This window comes from Chenopodium quinoa, unplaced genomic scaffold (genome assembly GCF_001683475.1).
Source record: "Chenopodium quinoa cultivar QQ74 unplaced genomic scaffold, ASM168347v1, whole genome shotgun sequence".
Lineage (NCBI taxonomy): Eukaryota > Viridiplantae > Streptophyta > Magnoliopsida > Caryophyllales > Amaranthaceae > Chenopodium > Chenopodium quinoa.
The window spans coordinates 3186684-3208094 of NW_018743691.1; the positions used below are offsets into that span (position 1 = coordinate 3186684).

Here is a 21411-nt window from a genome sequence, read left to right on the forward strand (position 1 = left end):
CAACGTTTTTTTTTTAATTAGGTTGGTAGTTTCTCAAAAATATGTGTTAAATTAGACAGTTTCTAACAAAAAATAAAAAATGAAAAAAAATCCATTTTTCTATCGGGTTTTCTCTATTATTGTGAAGAGAAGCTCTTAAATTGTCAACCTGTGGATGTAGGTTAAATGTGATCGGACCACATAAATCCTTGTTTTATTGTTTTTTTTTTTAAATTTTGTTGTTCTTATCGATAACCATATACTAAAAGATTTATCAACAATGATACGTGTCATCTCCTAGTATGTCTTTTAGATTTTTTTTTTTTTTTTTGTGTGTGTTTTTTTTTTTTAGAAAAACTTGTAGGAAACAAATTCTGTACATAAATAAAAGAATAAAAAAGATTTGATGTATCCCTACACAATATATATTGATGCCATAAACTTAAGTTAGGAAAAAAAAAATCAAAATCTTAACATAATTAATGACATACATAGTAGTATAAACTACTCTTCCATATTACAACAAGAATTATTTTTATTAAGACTTTCGTAAGCTTGCTAAGAAAAAAAATGAAAATAATATTTTAAGTCAGTTTGAAAAAAAGTATACTGCATAAGAGATACGGAGTAATGAAACATAATGATTTTACGGGTAAAAAAAAAAAACTATTTAAGGGTTAAATACATATTGTTAAGATATTGATCATTTGGTTAATAGAAACAATGATATAAGTTTGTTGGTGAATTATACGGTACATAAATTTACATATGTGCGTATATTAAAATATCTATTTTTACTAATATAGACTCTTCATAATAAATTCATGATACGAAGTAGTAACCCATGTAGTTTTATTTATTTATTATTTTTATATAATTAACTAATTAAGTATAGTGTTGATTAAATAATAGATATTGAAAATTACCGTGCATGGCACGGAACCTAACCTAATTAATTAACTAGTTTTGGCCCGGGCGATGCCCGAATGGTTGATAAAATGTTAAGATAACAATTTTACTTTAATGTTAATTACGGTAAAATAATTCGTTCTGACAATGTAGGATATTAATATAATAATATTTTTTGTAGTTTTATTTGTAAATAGATATCTTTGCTATTATTGACTTGAAATTATTCTTAATGAACTTAAATTATTGTTTTTACATAACTAAAAGTATTTTTACCAAACTAAAATTAATTTGACTGATTAAAACTTATTTTTACTGATTCTCTAATATTTTTTTAATATAAATTCAATAACAATGTATTTTGTATGCGGCTAACCACACCATCTAGCCGGACAAAGTAACACTTATAAAATTGAACGAGTAACCCCTGTAATACTAACTAAGTAACCTCTAACATTGACTTAGTAACCATTATCTATAACACTAAGTGAGTAACCACTATAATACTGACCAAGTAACCCCCATAACACTAACGAAGTAACTCTTGTATTAGTTTGTGACATAGTTTGGCCATCTACGTACAAAAGTTTGTGATTAAATATATTATAAATAGATCTTATTTTACAGTATTTTTTAAAACGAATTTAATGATGGAAATAGAATTGAATTTTAGGATATTTATCAAAAGTTATGATTAATTTTGTATATATGTGAAATGTTAGAATTCTATCGATAAACAATTATATCTTTAAACATCTATCTGAAAATCGCTAACTATCATATGTATCACAATAATACATATTCATCTCCTACGTGGTGTGACACTTGGCAAAAACCTGGAATGTCAAGTGTCGCTGTCTCATGAATTGGCTGCGAGCGGCTTTGTTCTTAATTAAACATGTATTACACCACCTATTAGCAAGCGGGTTATCTCCCGCAACCATACAAGGACAAAATAATTTTATTTTTAGCAAAACTAATCTAATTTGGGTAAAAAATAATTCAATTTCATATAAAAAACATATTTTAAATTAAATAAAATCATTTTAATCTTAGTAAAAATTAAGGGTAGAGAACCAGACTTTACAACTTTTTAGGTCAAATTACTACATTTTATGAAGTAATAATATATTACTACCATCCCATAGTCCTAATTCCTTTCTATATATTTTTTTTAGCCTCTCCTCCCTTATTTCTCTATAAATTAACTTTGCTACTTTTTTTTCTTAAAATTTTTTAATAACCCAACTACCTTACAAACTTGTTATAGAGTATTTTGTTAAGATTAATCGGATGAAAACCATGCGTATGATGTACTTATATATGTATATATATATGTATGTATATATATATATGTATATATATATATGTATATATATATGTATGTATGTATATATATATATATATATATATATATATAATATATATATATATATATATATATATATATATATATATATATATATATATATAATATCAAACCGAAACCGTTTAACTGTCCGAAACAAACCGACCCAGATGAGAACCGAACCGATTAAAAACCGTTTTTTTTAAACCGAAAATCGACCCGAACCGTATGTGAATGAACCCGAAACCGAACCGATCCGAACAACGTCACACCGTATAAGAACCAAACCCGTTACTGAACCAAACCAATTTTAAACCGAATTGAAATAAAACCGAACCAAAAAAGAACCGAACTGTTTCTAACTCGAAATCGCTTTTAACCCAAAACCGTTTGCACCGGGATAAAAACCGTTTACACCGAACAGTTAACAACCCGCGACCTGTTTGCACCGAACTGTATAAACCGAACCGCTTGCAAACCGAATCGTTTATGAACTGGACCACTTATAAATGAATCGGCTTACTATAAAGAGAATATTAAAATGAAGTTAAAAGGTATATTAAATGAAATTTAATTATGCACACATGTTTACTACCGATCGAGTATTATTATTTTTCCCAACTTATTTTTAATGTAATTATATTGATTGAGCAAAATAATCTTACTTTTTATAATACAAAGAACCATTAAGAATTTGAAAATTTTTCTTAGTACAAAAATTCTTCCTGCCAAATTAATATTAGTTGAAAATCTATCATAGTATAAAATATCTTCTTGCCAAATTATTATCATAGTATAAAATATCTTCTGACCCAAACCGTAATTTAGTAAACTCGAAATGGAACCGATCCAAATAACGTTAAACCGTTGAAGAACTAAACCAGTTATAAACTGAACCGAAAAAGAACCGAACCAGTTATGAACTAAATAGAATAAAAACCGAACTAGTTATAAACTGAATCGAAAAAGAACCGAACTATTTCTAACCCGAAACTGTTTTCAACCCGAAACTGTTTGAACCGGGATAAAAACCGTTTACACCGAACTGTTAACAAACCGCAACCCGTCTACACCAAACCGTATACTACCCGAACTGTTTACAACCCGAACTGAATTAAAACCGCTCAAGAATAAACCAAAACCGAATCGAACTGATAACTATTTAAACCGAACTGAAACCAATCCGCGAGACACTTAAAGCGATTTCAAACCAACCCGATTTCAAACCGAACCAAACCCGAACTGTCAAACCGTTTTGACAGTACTATATATATATATATATATGTAGTCTCTTAATCTCTATAATTACTTAATAAAAATCCTATTAGAAAAAAAATAAGTTTTAGTTTTTTAGTTGTATAAAATTTGATAAAAAAAATGTTGTCTAAATATTTTGAGTTATTTTATGTAAAAGGAATGGCATAACTATTTTCTTATATATTCCATTATTTAGATAAAATATCCAATATTAAGAAATTGGTTTTAAAAATTTATTTAAATTCTCAATTCTCATTCTTTGTTTTGTTATTTATGTGGTGATTGAATTTTTTTAGTTCAAATTTCGATGGTATTACTCTTTTCTAAACTAATGTTGGTTATTTATATTTTTCATGTTTTTCATTCATACAGTATTTATACAAAATAATCTTTAAAAATTTAAAGATAATTTTACTTTTATTTAGTTAACATTTCAAATTGGTGTGATAAAAAATCAAAATTTTAATTGTTTTCTTTAGTTTTTGTTTGAGTTGTTTATTATCCGTGAGGTTGAGTGACAATAATCCAAAAGTTATGCATGGTTAACAGAATTAGGGTTTGTTTCCTAGATTAATTTGCACCATTAACTTCCTATAATAAGAACTAAAATGTGTGTTACAATTACGTCAAGAAGTTGAGCCATTAAAATTTTAATCGATCTTTGTCATTGTATAAGATACAATCGAAGTTTTTGTTAGGTTTTTTTTAAAAATATATATATATATATATATATATTTTAGTTTTATTATCCTAATGGAATATAGTTGTCTTATAAATAAAATTTATTAGAAATCAAAAAGAAGTCATATAATCTATCAATTTTATCTTATAAAAATAAACTTAATAATAAGTTGTTATTTTCTCTTATATTTGGTTCCATTCTTGTCACTCGATTTTGCTTTCCAAAATCTCGCTCTATGGTCACTTTCTATTCTTTTTTACATACCCTTAGAAAAAAAATGTAGAATCTAACAAGGTTAGGTCTTGTGCTATGCAAGATAATTTTACGTTATATAATTATAAAAATTGTTTATGTAATAAAACTAACATGGACAATGTACGCCTATAATATATTTATTTTGTTCTTAATTTGCAATTGATAATGAGATAAATAACGGAATATAATGTAAAAATCGATTAGACAAATGACTAAAAACAGTACACTAAAACTAAATCTTAAACATCTAAGTGTTCAAAAATTTTGATGATATATAACTTAATGGAAAAATTGAAAAGAATAATCTCACCTTTGACACATCTGCTCAAAATAATCCTAGCTTTGCGTATTTCAGAAATAATCCCACCTTAACACCCCATGTGCTCAAAATGAGCTTTTTTTTACCTACAACCGTTTCAACAGGTAAATATTTTGTTTTTTTTTAAAAATAAAACCAAGAAAAAAAAAATCCCAAACACCCTAACCCAGCCCCACCCCATTATTGGCACCGCCCGTCCCCCACCATTTTCCACCTTACCCCCTTCATTCAACCACCATGACCATCACCACTATACTGACCACCTTTCCCACCATCACCACCAAACTGACCACCAAAGATGCAAGCCCAGCTAGCCCCGTCACCTGAGCCACCTGAGATGCAGCCCTGTCCCGTCACCTAAGCCAAGCCCACATAAATCTCACCAAAGCAGTGCGGAGAGAGATTGAAAAGAGATCTGATCAATCGCCATTAATTCTGTTTTGTCAAGCTATGAGGTTTCGACCTCAAATCCCCAGCCCAAATTGTCGGAGAAGGGGCTGCCTATGTCCAAATCCCCTCTTAATCTTTGAATCAAAACACACCTGAATCGAATAGATTGGGAAACAATTGGCGACACCAGTCCAATAGGGGAGGGAATCGAGGAAGGGGAACGGGGAAGGGGGAACGGGGAAGGAGAGGGAATCGGAGAAGGGGAGGGAACAAAGGAGGGCGGCTGGTCCGGATGTTCTAGCGGCGACTGATTTGTCTGTTTCGGCGTCAGAGGTTGTGATGGTGGTGATAAAGGGGTGGGAAGGGGGTTATGATGGTGGTGATAAAGGGGTGGTGGCAGGGGGTTGTGATGGTGATGATGGTGGCGATGAAGGGGGTGGTCGTGGGGCTGAGAGATTTTTTTATTTTTAATTGTTTTAAAATTAGGACCAATTAGAAGGTGACAAGTGTCAAGTCACCTTCTAAAAAAGATTACCAATTTCATAAACCGGTAAAAGGTTCATTTTGGGAAGATGTGTTTACAAGGTGGGATTATTTCTGGAATTCAAAAAGGTGGGATTATTTTGAGCAGATTGGCAAAAGGTGTGATTATTCTTTTCAATTTTTTCTAACTTAATTAGTATCATTTTCCTTTTTATTAACCAAATACCACGTAAACCATGTATGACACCCTATAGACATGAATAATAACCCTGATTTAACGATAATAACCCCAAAGTATTATTATATCAAATATTATATTGAAGATACAAAAAAAAATAAAATAAAATAAAAAAATAAAATAAAATAAAACAAAAAAAAAACTAAATTATAATCAATCAAATTGTCTTATATATGATTACATATATAGTTAAGTATTTATAATATTATTGGTTCAAAAAAAAAGTGTTTAAATATTACGTTATGTTGTTATATTCTATCCCTTCGTTTTTATGTTCTTCGTATTAGAATTGGGCAAAAAACCAAATAAAGAAAAAAAATTAGTTCTGATTAAAATATTGAGAAGCTAAATATTGCACCACCGAAACATAAATTAATTATGCATTTTATACATGTTTATTATAGTGAAAAATATAAATAAATACTCTGTAAGACGTGAATAGTCAGAAATTTTAAAATAATAAATAAGAACATTTTGAAATTTCTTAATAGAAAATATTGGAAGAATAAAATCAACAAATATTATTATTTGGGAAATTTTACACAGTAACCCTCAGGTGTTCACTTTTCCACGTTTTGCCACCTCCTTTTAAAAATTCCACACTATAACCTCAAGATCCATTTATTGATTACGCTGTAATCTTGACGTTAAGTCGTTAACCCTCCATTACATGTTGCCGCTAGTGGGGCCCACTTTACACCTATTTAATTTTTCCCCTCGATATTCTTGATGAAATAACGCTTCGTTAATGATTTTAGGGGTAATTGATTTTAGTCCTTAAGAATCCAAATTGAGCTCAGATTTTGCAAAAAAATAACGTAAAAGCCCTGTTTTGTGAATTCTAAATTTAACTACGGGAATCCGAATTCACAAAAAGGAGCTTTTATGTTATTATTTTGCAAAATCCGAACTCAATTTGCTTTCTTAAGAAATAAATGACCCTTAAAACCTTTAAGGGGGTATTTTTTAGCACGAAAATCAAGAAAAAAATAGGTGTAAAGTGGGCTCCACTAACGGAAACATGTAACAGAGGGTTATTAATGGCAAGGTTACAGCATAGTCAATAAATGGACCTTGAGGTTGCAGTGTGGAACTTTTAAAAGGAGGGGGCACAACATGGAAAACTGAATACGTGAGGGTTATTGTGTAGAATTTCCCTTATTATTTTAATGTAGTACCAACCATCATACACAAAAAGTGAGCTTATATGAAGTGACTTAAGGTACGATGATTCATTTTTTTTTCCATTTTTTTAGAGTTCAAGAATATATATCTATAATTGTAACACCCCCTAATCTCCCTCTACAAAAATACTAATATAATAAGTATAATTATAATATAGAGATAGACTTAGACATATTACTGTCATGTGATAATATATGGCTATTTCAAAACTTCACTTAATCTTGTAGCGGAAAACACAACTCTTCTTTATTGAATACTTAAAATAGTAACCATCACTAGTAGAAAAAGGCTCATTTGTGTCACTCATTTATAGTGTATTTGCGTCGCTTCTATGAGCGACGCAACTGCTCGCGACGCAAATGATTTAAAAGTCATTTGCGTCGCTCCTAGGCGCGACGCAAATAAGAGTCATTTGTGTCGCTCCTTTATAAAGGAGTGACGCAAATGACTCTTATTTGCGTCGCTCCTTTATAAAGAAGCGACGCAAATGACTCTTCTGATAAACTTCTTTTTTGTTATTTGCGTCACTCCTTTATAAAGGAGCGATGCAAATGACTCTTCTGGTAAACTTCTTGTTTGTTATTTGCGTCACTTGTTTATATAGGAGTGACGCAAATGACTGACTAGACAATACAAAATTGATGTATTTGCATCACTTGTTTGTTTAATGAGTGACGCAAATGAGGTGATTTTTTTTTTTTATAATTATAATAATTGCCTTGTATATGTTTGTAGTACCTGTTTTCCTTACTAGTGGTATAAAGTAATATGCTAACGCTATATAATTGAAATTAAAATGCAATATTATTGAATAATGAAAATGTAAATTTCGGCAGAGTCTCCTTTGTAATTTGGCCTACCCATAAAATTGGGAATGACGGCATTATATTAACAACCTGTCCAATAATTTACATCTCAATATCATAGACATTATACTCATCATCCCAACACCAATTAACCAAAATCATTCATTTCAAGCCTATAATCCAAAACAAGAGTCCAACATGCGCTAAGTGTAAATCTAAAGTTCAACATTACATATAAAATACTCTGCCCAAATATCTCGAATCTCATTTATCTCCTCCTCGGTGTGCGGTGCAGTTCTTGAAAAATCCTATCAACACAACAAATATACAAGAGGAAAGTTTTAATTCAAGATTGTAGCTAACATCAAATTGTATTTATCAAACAAAAATGAAATATTTGACAACTCATACCTGAATAATATTCTCACTGCTATGGTGATGTTCAAGTATTTCGTACATATAACGCATGACGTAGTAGCCACACTCACGTCCACCCAATTGTTGAGGACACTACATGTAATATATTTATAAGTTGAATTAAATTGCTATACTTAAATTATTAAGAAACTAAAAGTTAGGGTAAGAAATTAAGGTAACCTGTCCCAAATGCCATGTCAATTTAATTCCCCTAGATTTTCCACTTAATGCTTTAAAACTTTGAAAAGCACTACACATTTGAAACAAATAACATATATATTACCCTTACACACATAAAATCATGACATTAATAACAAACTAGACTTACTTTGTCATTGCAAACTTAATTACTAAATTTCGCTTCTGCCTCAAAGAATCAAAGATGATGACTTCACGCTTAGCCATGCATAAGACCAAAAGAACCCAATGATTCCTACATAATAAATTAGACACACATTTGTAAAAGAGTAAAATAATATCAACAATTTGCAAAGTTCAAATAAATACAAGTTCAAAGTTTATACTTTTCATGGTATGGGCATAAGATGAACTGCTTAGATTTTTGTTTTTCCATCACATGTGTCATGTATAGTAGGATACGATCAACATCACTATGCAAATAGGTTTCTGAAATCATTTCCGGACACATGAATCCAATGGAAGCCACTTCCTACGTATCGAGTAAGTCACTCAAGGCCCTACATATATATCATGTAATAACATTATAAATGGTAATAAATAAGTATATATGGGAAGAGTGAAATTTGAATATCTTACATCATAAAAACTTGCAAAACTGAAATATTCAGCCAAGCTCCTTAGCCGGAGACCCTTTCTTACACAACTCACCAGTATCATTCATCTTTTAACGAGAAACTCCACACCTTGGACCCTCATGCAAATCAGCATACTCATTTCGATACAACACACAGTCATTGGGACAAGCATGTATCTTCTCATACTCCATACCCAAGGGGCACATAAGTTTCTTGGCCTCATAGGTGGAGTTTGGAAGTTCATTCCCGTCGGGAAACATTTCTACTAAGGCTTCTAACAACTGCGTAAAACCCTTATCGGTCAAACAATTGCTCGCCTTTAAGTTGAATAACTTCATAATAGCACCAAGTTTAGTGAACTTTGTACAACTAGGATATAACGGGGTTTCTACAGCTCTCAAAATACTATCATATGTCAGGGGACACTCTGTGAAATGGTCTTCAACATCATGCATCATTTCATCTATTTTGTCCTTCTCCACTTAACTCTCACTTTCAACACCAATATCATCAGCTATATCGATATCCTCACCTTGGTGTTCATTATCATGATCACAATGATTCTCATCTTCCCTTGGATAATAACTAGAACTTGCCTCATTATATATGCTCTCACCATGCCATGTCCACCTCGTGTAGTTTTCTTTTAACCCACAACGAATTAGATGATCTTTAATATCAACTATATCACGATATCCCCTCAAATTATTACAGTCACAACAAGGACAAAGAATAATCTTTGATTTATTCTCTGTTTGGTGTTTTAAGGCAATAGTGCTAAACCCTTAAATTCCTCGTAAAAAACTTGTACAATTTCGTTTACCATACATCCAACTTCGATCCATTTTCAACCACTGAATAACAAAATTAATTTTAAGATAATGTGTATATTTTGTAACATATATAGCTCCTTAACCATAAACAAGAATATAAGGCATCAAACATTTTCATTCAAAGTTTATATCATGTAAATGCAACTCCGGATGATCCAATAAGGTCCTTATCACTCCAACCTAACCCATTCTTGAATGTCCTATCTCACTAATAACTACTTGTAAAGTTTGGTTCTAAAGAAAATACGGCAGCATTTCCCTATAGTTCTCCAAGCACACAATGTAGATAATCGGCTATCAACATATGTACCCAGAGAACAATCGGGAAATAGTGAGCCATGATCTTCTTAGACCCAAAACAATTCAAGTAGTTATCACCTAAATGAGATAGAACATTCAAGAACAGTCCCAAACCGGGGACTATTCAAGACTTTCTCCTAATAAGTAAGCCCTGAACGGGTATCTAAGCCAATGATGCAAGTATTATAGCAATTCCAATCAATTATATCACAATTAAAAATCTCATACAATTCACAATCAATATACCAACAAGAACAAATAAGTTAATATTGCAAAGAATGGTTCAGATACATATACCACAAGTGAAGACAATCTCGTATGCGTACTACCGCCTTAATCGTTTGTCCACAACCAGAACCTCGAGCAACTTGTGGAATTCACTTCCGCATAATTAAGAATCTGCCTTAAAAAATTACATATATTAAACCAACATAGTTGATTCAACTTAATCTGCCATGTGACATAAAAGTTGTTATTCGGCATTGCTTATTAGCCAATCATGGTGTAAAGCTTGAAGACCTGAAACGAGTGTTAAGCCATCCGCAGGTATTTAGATCTTATACTAATCCATGTCTTTATTGCCATCAAAGTTATATTGCCATCAAATTCCAATGAATAAAAAACCTTATAGCAGCTATATATAAATGAATGTAACAACATTGCTAAAATTTGAGGTGATGATTTTAGTTAAAAGGTTAAAATTTCCACGTTTGTTATGAGTTGAAATTTGTGAAATCGTGACATCCAATCCATAAGTTCAATTAATAAAATTCCCTATATATATATATATATATATATATATATATATATATATATATATATATATATATATATATATATATATATATATATATATATATATATATATATATATATATATATATATATATATATATATATATATATCATCACCTCAAATTTTAGCTCTTCCATCTATTAATTTGTATATGGTAATCAAGATTTAGGATCTAATCTCATCTATGTAAGTAATGTTGTTACATTCATTTATATATAGCTTCCAACAAAAAAGTAAAAGACCATACACATTTATTTTTAAATTTAGATCAAGATAGCATCTATCTTTATGTGCTTCATATATGTTTTCATTGATGCTAGGCCGCTAGGGTGCAAAAGCTTATTTTGAGCACATTCCATGAACATTATTGTGTCATAGATTTTACATGTACTTTGTAATTTATTTAGCAGCATTTTTACAGCAAATTAAAGATAATACAGTTGAAAAACAAGGGTCAATGTTACTGAATTTAATGGCCAGGATGACGATCGACAACACTTGGCTTATCTATTTTTGCAAAACCGCTCACATAGTCATACTATGCACTCGATTTCAGTTATATATTTGAAATCAATAATATATTGCAAACTAGCAGCTCAAAAATCAGCAGCTCAAAGATGCAACCAGTTATATATTCAACTAAAATCTGCCATATATATTTTCTAATTAATGAACTAACACTAAATCTGAAATTAAACTAAGTCATTGTTCAAGTTAAATGCTACATTCTATCTACCATGAAAAGATTGAACATAAATAGAAGCAATCTTACCTTAGGTGAAATTGACTTCACAAATTCAACAATGTCAAGCCGAAATCCCCCCTCGAATTATTGTTGCTGTAATTTCTTGACTGAAATTCGAACAATTTCTATTTATGACTGAAATGGGGGATTTCGAACCCTTAAACCCAGAAAAGACGTAATTCGAACAATTATTGTTGCTGTAATTTCTTGACTGAAACTATTGTTGTTGTAATTTCTTGACTGAAATTCGAACAAAAATTATTTATGACTAAAATGGGACGAATTTCTTAGGGTATATTGCGTCCTGGCCAAAAACCCTAGAAACCCCCCCTCGAAATCCCCTAATCGAACTTGAAGACCGAAATTGAATTTTTTGGGGTTTCTAGGGTTTGAATTCGTATGCTTTTGAGTTGATTTTTTGCTCGAAATGGGGGATTTTTGGTCGGAAACAATCAATTTTTCTGGGTTTAAGGGTTCGAATTTCTTAGGGTTTTTGTTCTAAATTTTTGCTCGAAATTGCTGGGATTTGCTGCCGATTATGGGTCTTCAACTTGACTGTGATTTTAGATGTTAAATTTGCTGGGGAATCGCAGTTTTTTGGCCTAATTTATTGGATTTCACAGACGAATTTGTGGGTGTTTTGCTATAGAAATTCATTGGAATTGAAGAACTCTTGTTTTTTTTCTTTTTGTTTAGTGAATGTAGGCGTATGTGATGAAAAACTAAAGTCAAAAAACACAAAATAACCTAAAACCAAAAGAGTTATTTGCGTCACTTTATTATAAAAAAGCGACGCAAATAACCTTGTTTATAATGTTGTACACAGCTCATATGCGTCGCTCATTTAGTAAAAGAGTGACGCAATTTACTCAATCACTTATTTGCGTCGCTTGTTAACAAATGAGTGACGCAAATAAGTTTATTAATTGCGTCGCTTTAATAAATAAGAGCGACGCAAATGATAGAAAGCTGAAATGCACTTGAGTTTTGCATCGCTTCTTGAATAATATGCGACGCAAATAACTTAAAAGGATGGTAAAAATAAACATTTGCTTCGCTCCTTAGAATGAGTGACGCAAATATGGCGACGCAAATGTAAATTTTTCTACTAGTGCATTATTATGAATACTCATATTGAAATAAAAAAACAAACATCCCTAACTTGGTGAAAGAAATCTCAAGACTCTCATATGCACAATCAAGACTCTTCCTTAAAATTAATCATTGCTTACCAATAAGGTAAATAGGACGAACCAAAACAAATAGGAAATACGGCTTAGCAAGATATGCTACGTACATTAAGTGCAAGATAAGTAAACTCAATTTACGAGCAAACATGCTTTAAAAACCATTCATAAAATTGCAATAATACTTTAATAATTTAATCCTCACAATTCCAAATCAATTCTCAAAATTCTAAAATAATTCCAGTAACTTAATTAAATAGTTCAAATAAGGTTTCAAATAATGAAAATCAATTTCTTGTAACCCGATTCCTCTCCTAAGTGTGTACACCCCGCAAGTTAGTATCTTGATATAAAAAGACTATTCTTGAGGAAAGACCTGGTCATATAAAGTCTAAAGACTTATCAACTAAATCCGCATAGTGTGATTAATTTAATCATGCTTGTAGAGCTTTAATAATAATTCAATAGTTCCTCATAGACCTCATCTTTAATTAAATCGATAAACCAATTCTTTTCAATAATAAATTCCATACTTTTATGTCAATTCTTTTAAACACGATAAATCATTCAAATATGATATTAAAACCAATTTCTAAAATATATTTAATAAAACATTTATTCCTCAAACTTATTTGTTTCATAAAATATATTTTTCAATTTAATTCAAATTCATTAAAATCACATAAAATATGTTAATCAAATCAAGCACTTTAACAAAGTATCTAGCCAGCTAAACGTATCTTGAATACTTGCTTAGCAACACACAAAGAACTCAAGTACTCTTGTCAAGAACACCCTCCAATAATTAGATATAACCTTAATTAATATATATAAGGTCATCAATGTTTAAAATAATTAAAATAAACTCCCAATTCTATGTACATGAACCATTATTTTTTTTTTTTGAAAATAAACCTTAAATATTTTTTATAACAACAAAAACAACAACAAACAAACAAACAAACAAACAAACAAACAACAACAACAACAACAAAACAACAACAAACAACAACAACAACAACACCAAACAACATCAACAACAACAACAAACAACAACAACAACAACAACAACAACAACAACAACAACAACCAAAACAACAACAACAACAAAACAACAACAACAACAACAACAACAACAACAACAACAACAACAACAACAACAACAACAACAACAGTAGTAGTAGTAGTAGTAGTAGTAATAGTAAAATTAATTAGAAGAAGAGATAAGGAGGGATTGAAAATCAAAAGAAGAAGGAAAAAAGGGGGATGGCTGGGCAGCAGCACCCTGGCTGGTGGCTATTGGTCAGTGGTGGCTAATGGTGGAGGGTGACAGGCGGTGGTGGTGCACAAAAATTGAGAGAAAGGCGGGGGAAAACGGTGGAGAAATAAGGGGAATAAAGAGAGCTTTGTGAGGTTTTGATGTGAGTTTTTGCGCTATTATAAAGGGGTATTTATAGGCTCAAGTATGTAAGAATTAAGTGCCTGTTCATATTTATTTATTTATTTTCAGTTCAGTTCAGTTCAGCTCCAATAAGTTCAGTTCAGTTCAGTTTAGCTCCAATCAGTTCAGTTCAGTTCAGTTCAGCTCTTAATTTCCCTCTCTCATAAAATATTCATTTCAGCTTAGTTCAGTTCAGTTAAGTTCCAATCAGTTCAGTTCAGTTCAGTTCAGTTCAGCTCCAATCAGTTCAGTTCAGCTCAGTTCAATAAATGAACAGGCCCTAAGGCAGTAATTTGTATAGAGAATTAAGACAATTTTGGTTTATGGAATTACTTGAAAAAGTGAGTTTAATTTTTGGTGATTAAGTAAATAAGGAATTATGGTAAGTTGTTGATCATGAAATAAAAGTTGGCAAGTAAGCTTGCTTGGAGGATAATCAAAAGGGATTTAAAGTAAGGTAATGCATGGTCATATATATTTGCAAGATTAGAATAAGAGAATTTAGGGAAAGAAGAAGATTTAAGGAAGATAATTAAATCACAAAATTTAGCAAAATAATTAATCTTGTTTAACATAGTTGACCAAAAATCCTGAGCTTATTTTGGCTTAATTTTTTCTAACCTCTTATGCTAATTGAGATCAATTTTTATTAATATTAAAGACCCAAAAATTATTATGTAAATAATTCATTTTGTAGAGGAAAATTTATCAAGAATAAGCTAACCTTTGCATAATTAACTCAAAATAAGTCAACTTTTCAATTAACTCAAAATAAGTTGATGTTTTAAGGTATTTTATTTTAATAGGTCCAATGACCTATAACCTACTGTAATACCCATATATTTTATGATTTAATGAAAGATAAAATTTGAGTTGTACTTTTTATTTGATAAATTTGTCAAACTATAAAATCCTACTTTTTCGTTGAAATCTTTATATGATAAATTAGATTTTTATATGTATATATAAATATTTAACTTTATTAAAAAAAAAGGGTTGCCGTTTTATTTTGATTACTATGCGTAAGTTAATTGATGTGCAAACAGTGAGATCATTGCCTCTTGATTCTTCTTATTTGATGTGCAACAAACCCTTATTATCACTCAACATCATTCCTTCCAAGAAAGACACATACCTTACACTAAAAAACCAAATTGATCATTAGCCTACCAATTAATATTTAGCCTTCCTTCCAAGTTTTATAATGACAAGTTGAAGTAGCCTTTTTGATATACATGTCAAACAATTTCGTGAGGGCGGTATCGTACATGCTTTAGAATTTAGATACTTCGTTTATGGTTGTTTATGATCGAAAAGGTAATCACACTATAAATATTCTTGGAGTCGTATGTTTATATTTTTGTCTAGTAATCACACAAATCTTATCTCTTGATCTTGTTTGATTATAAATTGTTGTATTAATTGTACTCCGTATTTTTATGTGTAAATTTTATAATTTGTGAATTATATATGATCATGATTTATATGTATATGATTAGTGTGTGATATTATATGATTCTAATTGCCGTATTATTTTTGTGCTATTGATTGATTGTGTTATTTTTCTAGGGGTTTTAATGTTGTTTCTATAGGGAGTATTGTTTTATTGAGGTTTTAGGGTTATTTATGCAGATAGAGTATTATTTTTTGGGTTGTGAGTTAATTATTTTTTTTGGTGCTAGTATTGTTCCCGTAAGAGTTGAGATGTTTTTGAATTGAATTGTTATGCTATTTGGGAACATGTGCCAATATTGAGAATTTATTATCATGTAAAAGATTATTTTATCAACGTCTGAGATCAAAAGGTTGAGAATGATTATTTTGTTATTGGTTTGAGGCTCGGTGTTATAGACCTAGTCCTTGGTATGTTGGTAATGAGATAATGGTCATGAGTTAAGAATGAGGTACAATCTTTATTATCTATTTTTCTATGGTCCCCTACAGTGGGAATTGACCCGTATGTGGTCTAGTTTAAGGTGTTTTCTAGTTATTGGAGTATTCAATTTTTTATACTTGTTGGTTTTATTCAAATTACCCATGTCCAAGGCTAGGTATAGGACAACGAGCATGTCACACTTATGGGATACAAAGTTGAGTAAAGAATGGTATTATTATTATTCGAGGTTGAGTTGATAAAGGTTACTTTTCAGAGTACAATGTGTAATGTAGTTTCGAACTACATTAATTGATCTAGTAATGTTAGTTATTATATTATTTTGATATGTGGTGATTACTCAGCTTTTTGCTGACTTGTGTGTTATTTTGTTTTGCTACTTGTGTTTGCGGCCATGTCTTTTTCTTATGGTGGCCCTGCGACGATCTATTCTGGAATTTGTCCTTAATGGTGAGCAGTCAAGTTTGTATAAGCAGGTTTGATCAAGTACGTGATCGTAGCTAAAGGGAGCTCAAGTGATCGATTAGAATGCTATAACGATTTGTAAAGTTGTAAATAGCTCACCTAGATTATTGGGTTGTATTTATTAGGATTTTTGTAAGCCTTAACGCTCGACAAGTTGTTGATTGTGGCGGTAATACCTCCGATTAGGAGTATACTTCTGCAATTTTATTTAAAGATTGTTTATTTTTCCTTTAATTCTTATTTATTTTCAGTTAGTAAATCGGGGGTGTTACACCTACTAAATAAGTTAATTTTTTAATTAAAAAATATTTATTAAATGTTAATTATAATTACATTGAATAAAAAAATTAAAAATCCCAGCCATCCCATCCCTCACACAGGCACACACTGCCAGCCCCTTTCCCCACCTACTCCCCTCTTCCACCCTCTGCCACCGCTGGCGACCACCTCCATCCCCCGTCGTCGGCGATAGTCCCACTCATTCCTTTCTCCTTTATCGCTTCCCCCACCCTACCTCGACAATAGGACCTCCCCTCTGTCCCCCTATCGACGGAAACATCCTTTCTCCCTTGTCCATCAATCCTACGTCGACCCCTCTTCCCCAGCCAAATACCGCCGCCCCCAAACCTTTAAACCAACCCCGAAACCAACCCAGTTGACCTCGTTGAAGCTGTCGGAACCGCTGAGAATTGGAACGAAGAAATTTACATAAATCAGATTCCGGTGAGACTCAATGAATGATTTCATCACCAAACTTTGTGCGATGATTTCCCGGCGAACTAGAGAGCGAAAGAGGAGAGAAAGAGGGCTGGATGTCGGGGTAAGGGTTTGGGGAAACAGGAAAGGGGAAAAGGACAGATGGGGGCTTCGTGGGTGAGGGAAAGTAAGTCGCCGGGGTAGGGGTGATCTCCAAGCTCGGCCACTCCGGCCAGCGTCAGTGGCTGGGGAGCCGGTGGGGAGGGTGGCTCAGCTAGGATTTATTGTTTAGGTTTTTTTTTTTTTAATTTTGATATTTTTGTTAATTGAAAAAAAACAACAATTAATCAAAAATAAATCTTAATTAATTTTTTTAAAAATAGAGCCAACCACATAATGACATGTGGCATAATTTACCAAAACAACCAGTTACCCCACAATTCAACAGGTCATGACTCGTTTTGAGAATATAATAGATAAAGATCAACTTATTTTTAGTTAATCATAAGGTTGACTTATTTTGAGCTAACTGAACAAAGGTTGGCTTATTTTTAACAAATTTTTCTTTTGTAGAAAATAATTAATTAGAAAGTCCTTACTTTAAACTAGCTTGAATAACTTAGTAAAATCAAATTTTCTATACTTAGAAAATCCAAAAATCCCTAAAAGAATGACCCTTTTGGCCGAATTTTAGTCAAAAAATGTTCATCCCTTTTGCATTAAAATGCCCTCCAATTTGTAATAATATTTGTGCAAAATTAGCTTCCCCCATATAAATTTTATTTTTTTTCAAGTACTTTTATTACCTTTTCTCTCTACTTTTTTATATTCCCAAGTAAATTTACTTTTTCAATGTACTTTTATTAGGTCCCCAATACACTAGTACTTTCCACTTAAGTTTCTTAATACCCGCGAAAAACCCAAAAGGATCGTTCTTTTAGTGACTGAAAGAAATGGTAGAAGTACACTAAATGTACATGGAAAAACAAAAAGTAGAGAGAGAAATTAAAGTAGTAAAAGTACGAATGATAATGTAAATGAGTATATCAGTTAAATTCCCATAGGTAAGCTAACTTTTACACAAGTATTTTTGCAAAATTAATAAAGGGTAATTTAGAAAGATCACCTCATAATAAAGACAAGAAAAAAAAGTGAGGGTCAAAGGGTGATTTCATGACACCCATAAATGGCAAATTAAAAATTGTGGCTGCTATATTACTTTTGATGTAGATAATCCTGGGCACCGTGCCGTGCCGGGCCGCCGCGGGCCGTGCCTGGCGGGCCGCGGGCTGGTTCGTGCCGTGCCGGTCGTGCCGGCGGGCCCAGGATTTCGTGCCGTGCCGTGCCGGCCATTTTCACAGGCCAGCCCACGGCACGGCACGGCCCTCGTGCCTGGCGGGCTCGTGCCGTGCCGGCCACGTGCCGGGCTGCGGGCTGGCCCGCGCGGGCTGGTGCAGTTTTCAATTTTTTTTTTTTTTTTTTTTTTTTTTTAATGACAACATTATTAATTAATAAGTTTATAATGTATATAAGTTATAAAATTATAATTATAAGTTTTATAAGGTAACTTATAAGTTTATAACTTATAAGTTATAAGTTATTAAGTTATGAATTTTATAATTATAAGTTGAATATTTATGTTTTATAATTTGTATATTCAATATTTATATTTATATATTTACTTTATACTATTACTTTAAAATTTAATGTTTATGATTTATTAGTAATTGGTATAATTTTATTTTTTTTTTAATATGAATTTACAAATTGTAACAAAACGGGGAAAAAAGGCAAATTGGACTTTGGATGTGAATAATGCGTACTTTATATTATTATTACTTGAGTTGAGAAAATTGTACAATGATAAAAATCATACAATGATGGTATTAAACAAAAATTGGAAAATGATAAAATTGATATTTTTAAAATCGTACAATATACAATAATTGTCTATTCTTCTTCTCCTTCTTCTTGCTCGTCTTCGTCTTCGTCTTCGCCTTCGCCTTCAAGGTCATCGGCTAGTTGCATAGATTGGGAACTAGCCGAACCCGAACCGGAAGCGGAGGTTCCTTCTTCGTTGTCGTTGTGGTCGTAAGAACGGTCTTGTGAGCGATTTTCCGCATCCAACCAATCTTTGAAACACACGCACATTTCTAGTGTTTCGGGTTTTAGACTTGTTCTTCTATCGTCTAAAACCCTTCCGGATGCGCTGAAAGCTCGTTCGGAGGCGACGGAGGAAACTTGGATAGCAAGAATGTCTCGTGCCATTGCCGCCAAAGTTGGATGCTTCGAGCTTTGTTGTTTCCACCATGCAAGGAGGTCGAGGCTGTTTATCTCATCGTCGTCCATGCCTTTGGTGAAGTCGTAACTCAGGTACATCTGCAACTCCGAGACGTCGCTTTGCGTTCTCCTGATTGATGAATCACCTGAAAACCTTGAAATCAAGTTAGTAGCTTGTGAAAATAAATGTTTGGCCTTCTTACTTACGTTTTTAGATGGTTGGGAAGGCCCTGAGCGAGGAACGGTGCCATATTTGGCTTCATAGACTCTATATAAAGCAAAAAACTGATCCTTCACATTAGTCTTATAGTTTTCTACATCATCGTCAAGAAACATGCATTGAAAGTAAATGTCAACTAACATAAATGTGTTTTCATACTTTTGCCTAGGATCTAATATGGAAGCAAAAATATAAATCAAAGGAATCTGACTATAATATTTACGCCACTTTTTTTCCATTGCTGGAAGATACTGATCATAATCACTTTGATCGCGATGATCAGCGAAAAGTTGGGCGAGTAAGCATGCATTAGAAAGAAAGTTTTGAGCACAAGGATTGTAAACAGTAGAAAAACAATACGTCATGTTATATAATAACTGTAAAAATTGCATATATCTTTCACAGTTATTCCAATCATCAACATACAAAGCATTTTGTGGAAATTTTTGGTTGTAAAATAATGTTAACGGGCCCTTGTACTCAATTGCCTTTGTTAACATGTCATAGGTGGAATTCCACCTAGTTGGGCAATCGGTTCTAATTTTTATTACCCTTATCTTTTGTTGTTTTAGAAAACTCTTCCATTCTTGGTATCTCATGTTAGAGCTATTAATAGACATAATAGCATCTCTGATTTTGCTGTAGTATGGGCCAATTGCCCGAACTCCATCCTGTACACATAAGTTAAGTACATGGCAAACACATCTAGTATGAAGAGCTTCACCGTCTAATAGTACATCGGTTAAGTTTTGTTTGATAAGATTAGCTGTGTATGTCATAGAGGTTGCATTATCAAAAGTCATAGACATCATTTTATCTCGAAGGTTGTATTCGTCTATTGCTTGCATTAAATGGTGAGCAATGTTAATGCCGGTGTGTGGGTATTCCAGCATTTTGAAATGTATTATTCTTTTTTGTAACATCCATTGATCATCTACCCAATGGCAAGTCACACATAAATAGTGATATTTATAACCACTATCCCAAGAATCGGCTGTTAAAGATACTCTACAGTTAAGGTTACTCAATTCGGCTTGTAACCGGACTTTGTACTCTAGGAAATTTTTCATTGCTGCGGAACGAACGGTTTTCCTAGAGATTCTTTTATGTTGGGGTTGTAGTGCTTTGTTAATGTAGGTGTTGAATGCGTCACTTTCCGAGAAAAGAAAAGGTTGTTCGGCGTGTACTATCATTTTTCCTAGTTCATCCCTATCCCTCTCATAGTTGTATGTAAAGCCGTATGGATGGAATTGGGAAATTTTGGGCTGGGTTGGATCACTAGCTGGTTTTGCACAAGCTTTCATGTGTCTAGATAAGTGTCCCGTCCCGTTTTTGGTAACTGCCGTGAATACACTATTACATGTTTTACATTTTGCCCATTGTTCACCATCTTTACTTAGGACAAAATAACGCCATACCTCACTCCTTCGGTTTTTCAAAAGTAGCATCTCAGTTTCGGTTAACCATTCATGATGTGTGTATTGGTTAGTAGGGGGACTAGTGGGAGTGG

General features: G+C 32.2%; 1 protein-coding gene across 2 annotated transcripts; it reads right to left on the reverse strand.

The window, feature by feature from the left end:
* Positions 1–8150: 8150 nt before the first annotated feature.
* Positions 8151–8934, reverse strand: LOC110683778. 2 transcript variants are annotated; one of them, XM_021860187.1, is made up of 3 exons: positions 8793–8934; positions 8597–8701; positions 8151–8361 (listed from the first exon to the last, which is right to left on the reverse strand). In XM_021860187.1, exons 1-3 carry the CDS (start codon positions 8915–8917, stop codon positions 8193–8195), a joined length of 399 nt encoding a protein of 132 aa, XP_021715879.1. In that variant the 5' UTR covers positions 8918–8934; the 3' UTR covers positions 8151–8192. The 2 variants fall into 2 exon arrangements, 1 of the variants encoding a protein (XP_021715879.1); XR_002503672.1 differs by lacking the exons at positions 8597–8701; positions 8793–8934 and adding an exon at positions 8449–8480.
* Between the last annotated feature and the right edge of the window lie 12477 nt (positions 8935–21411).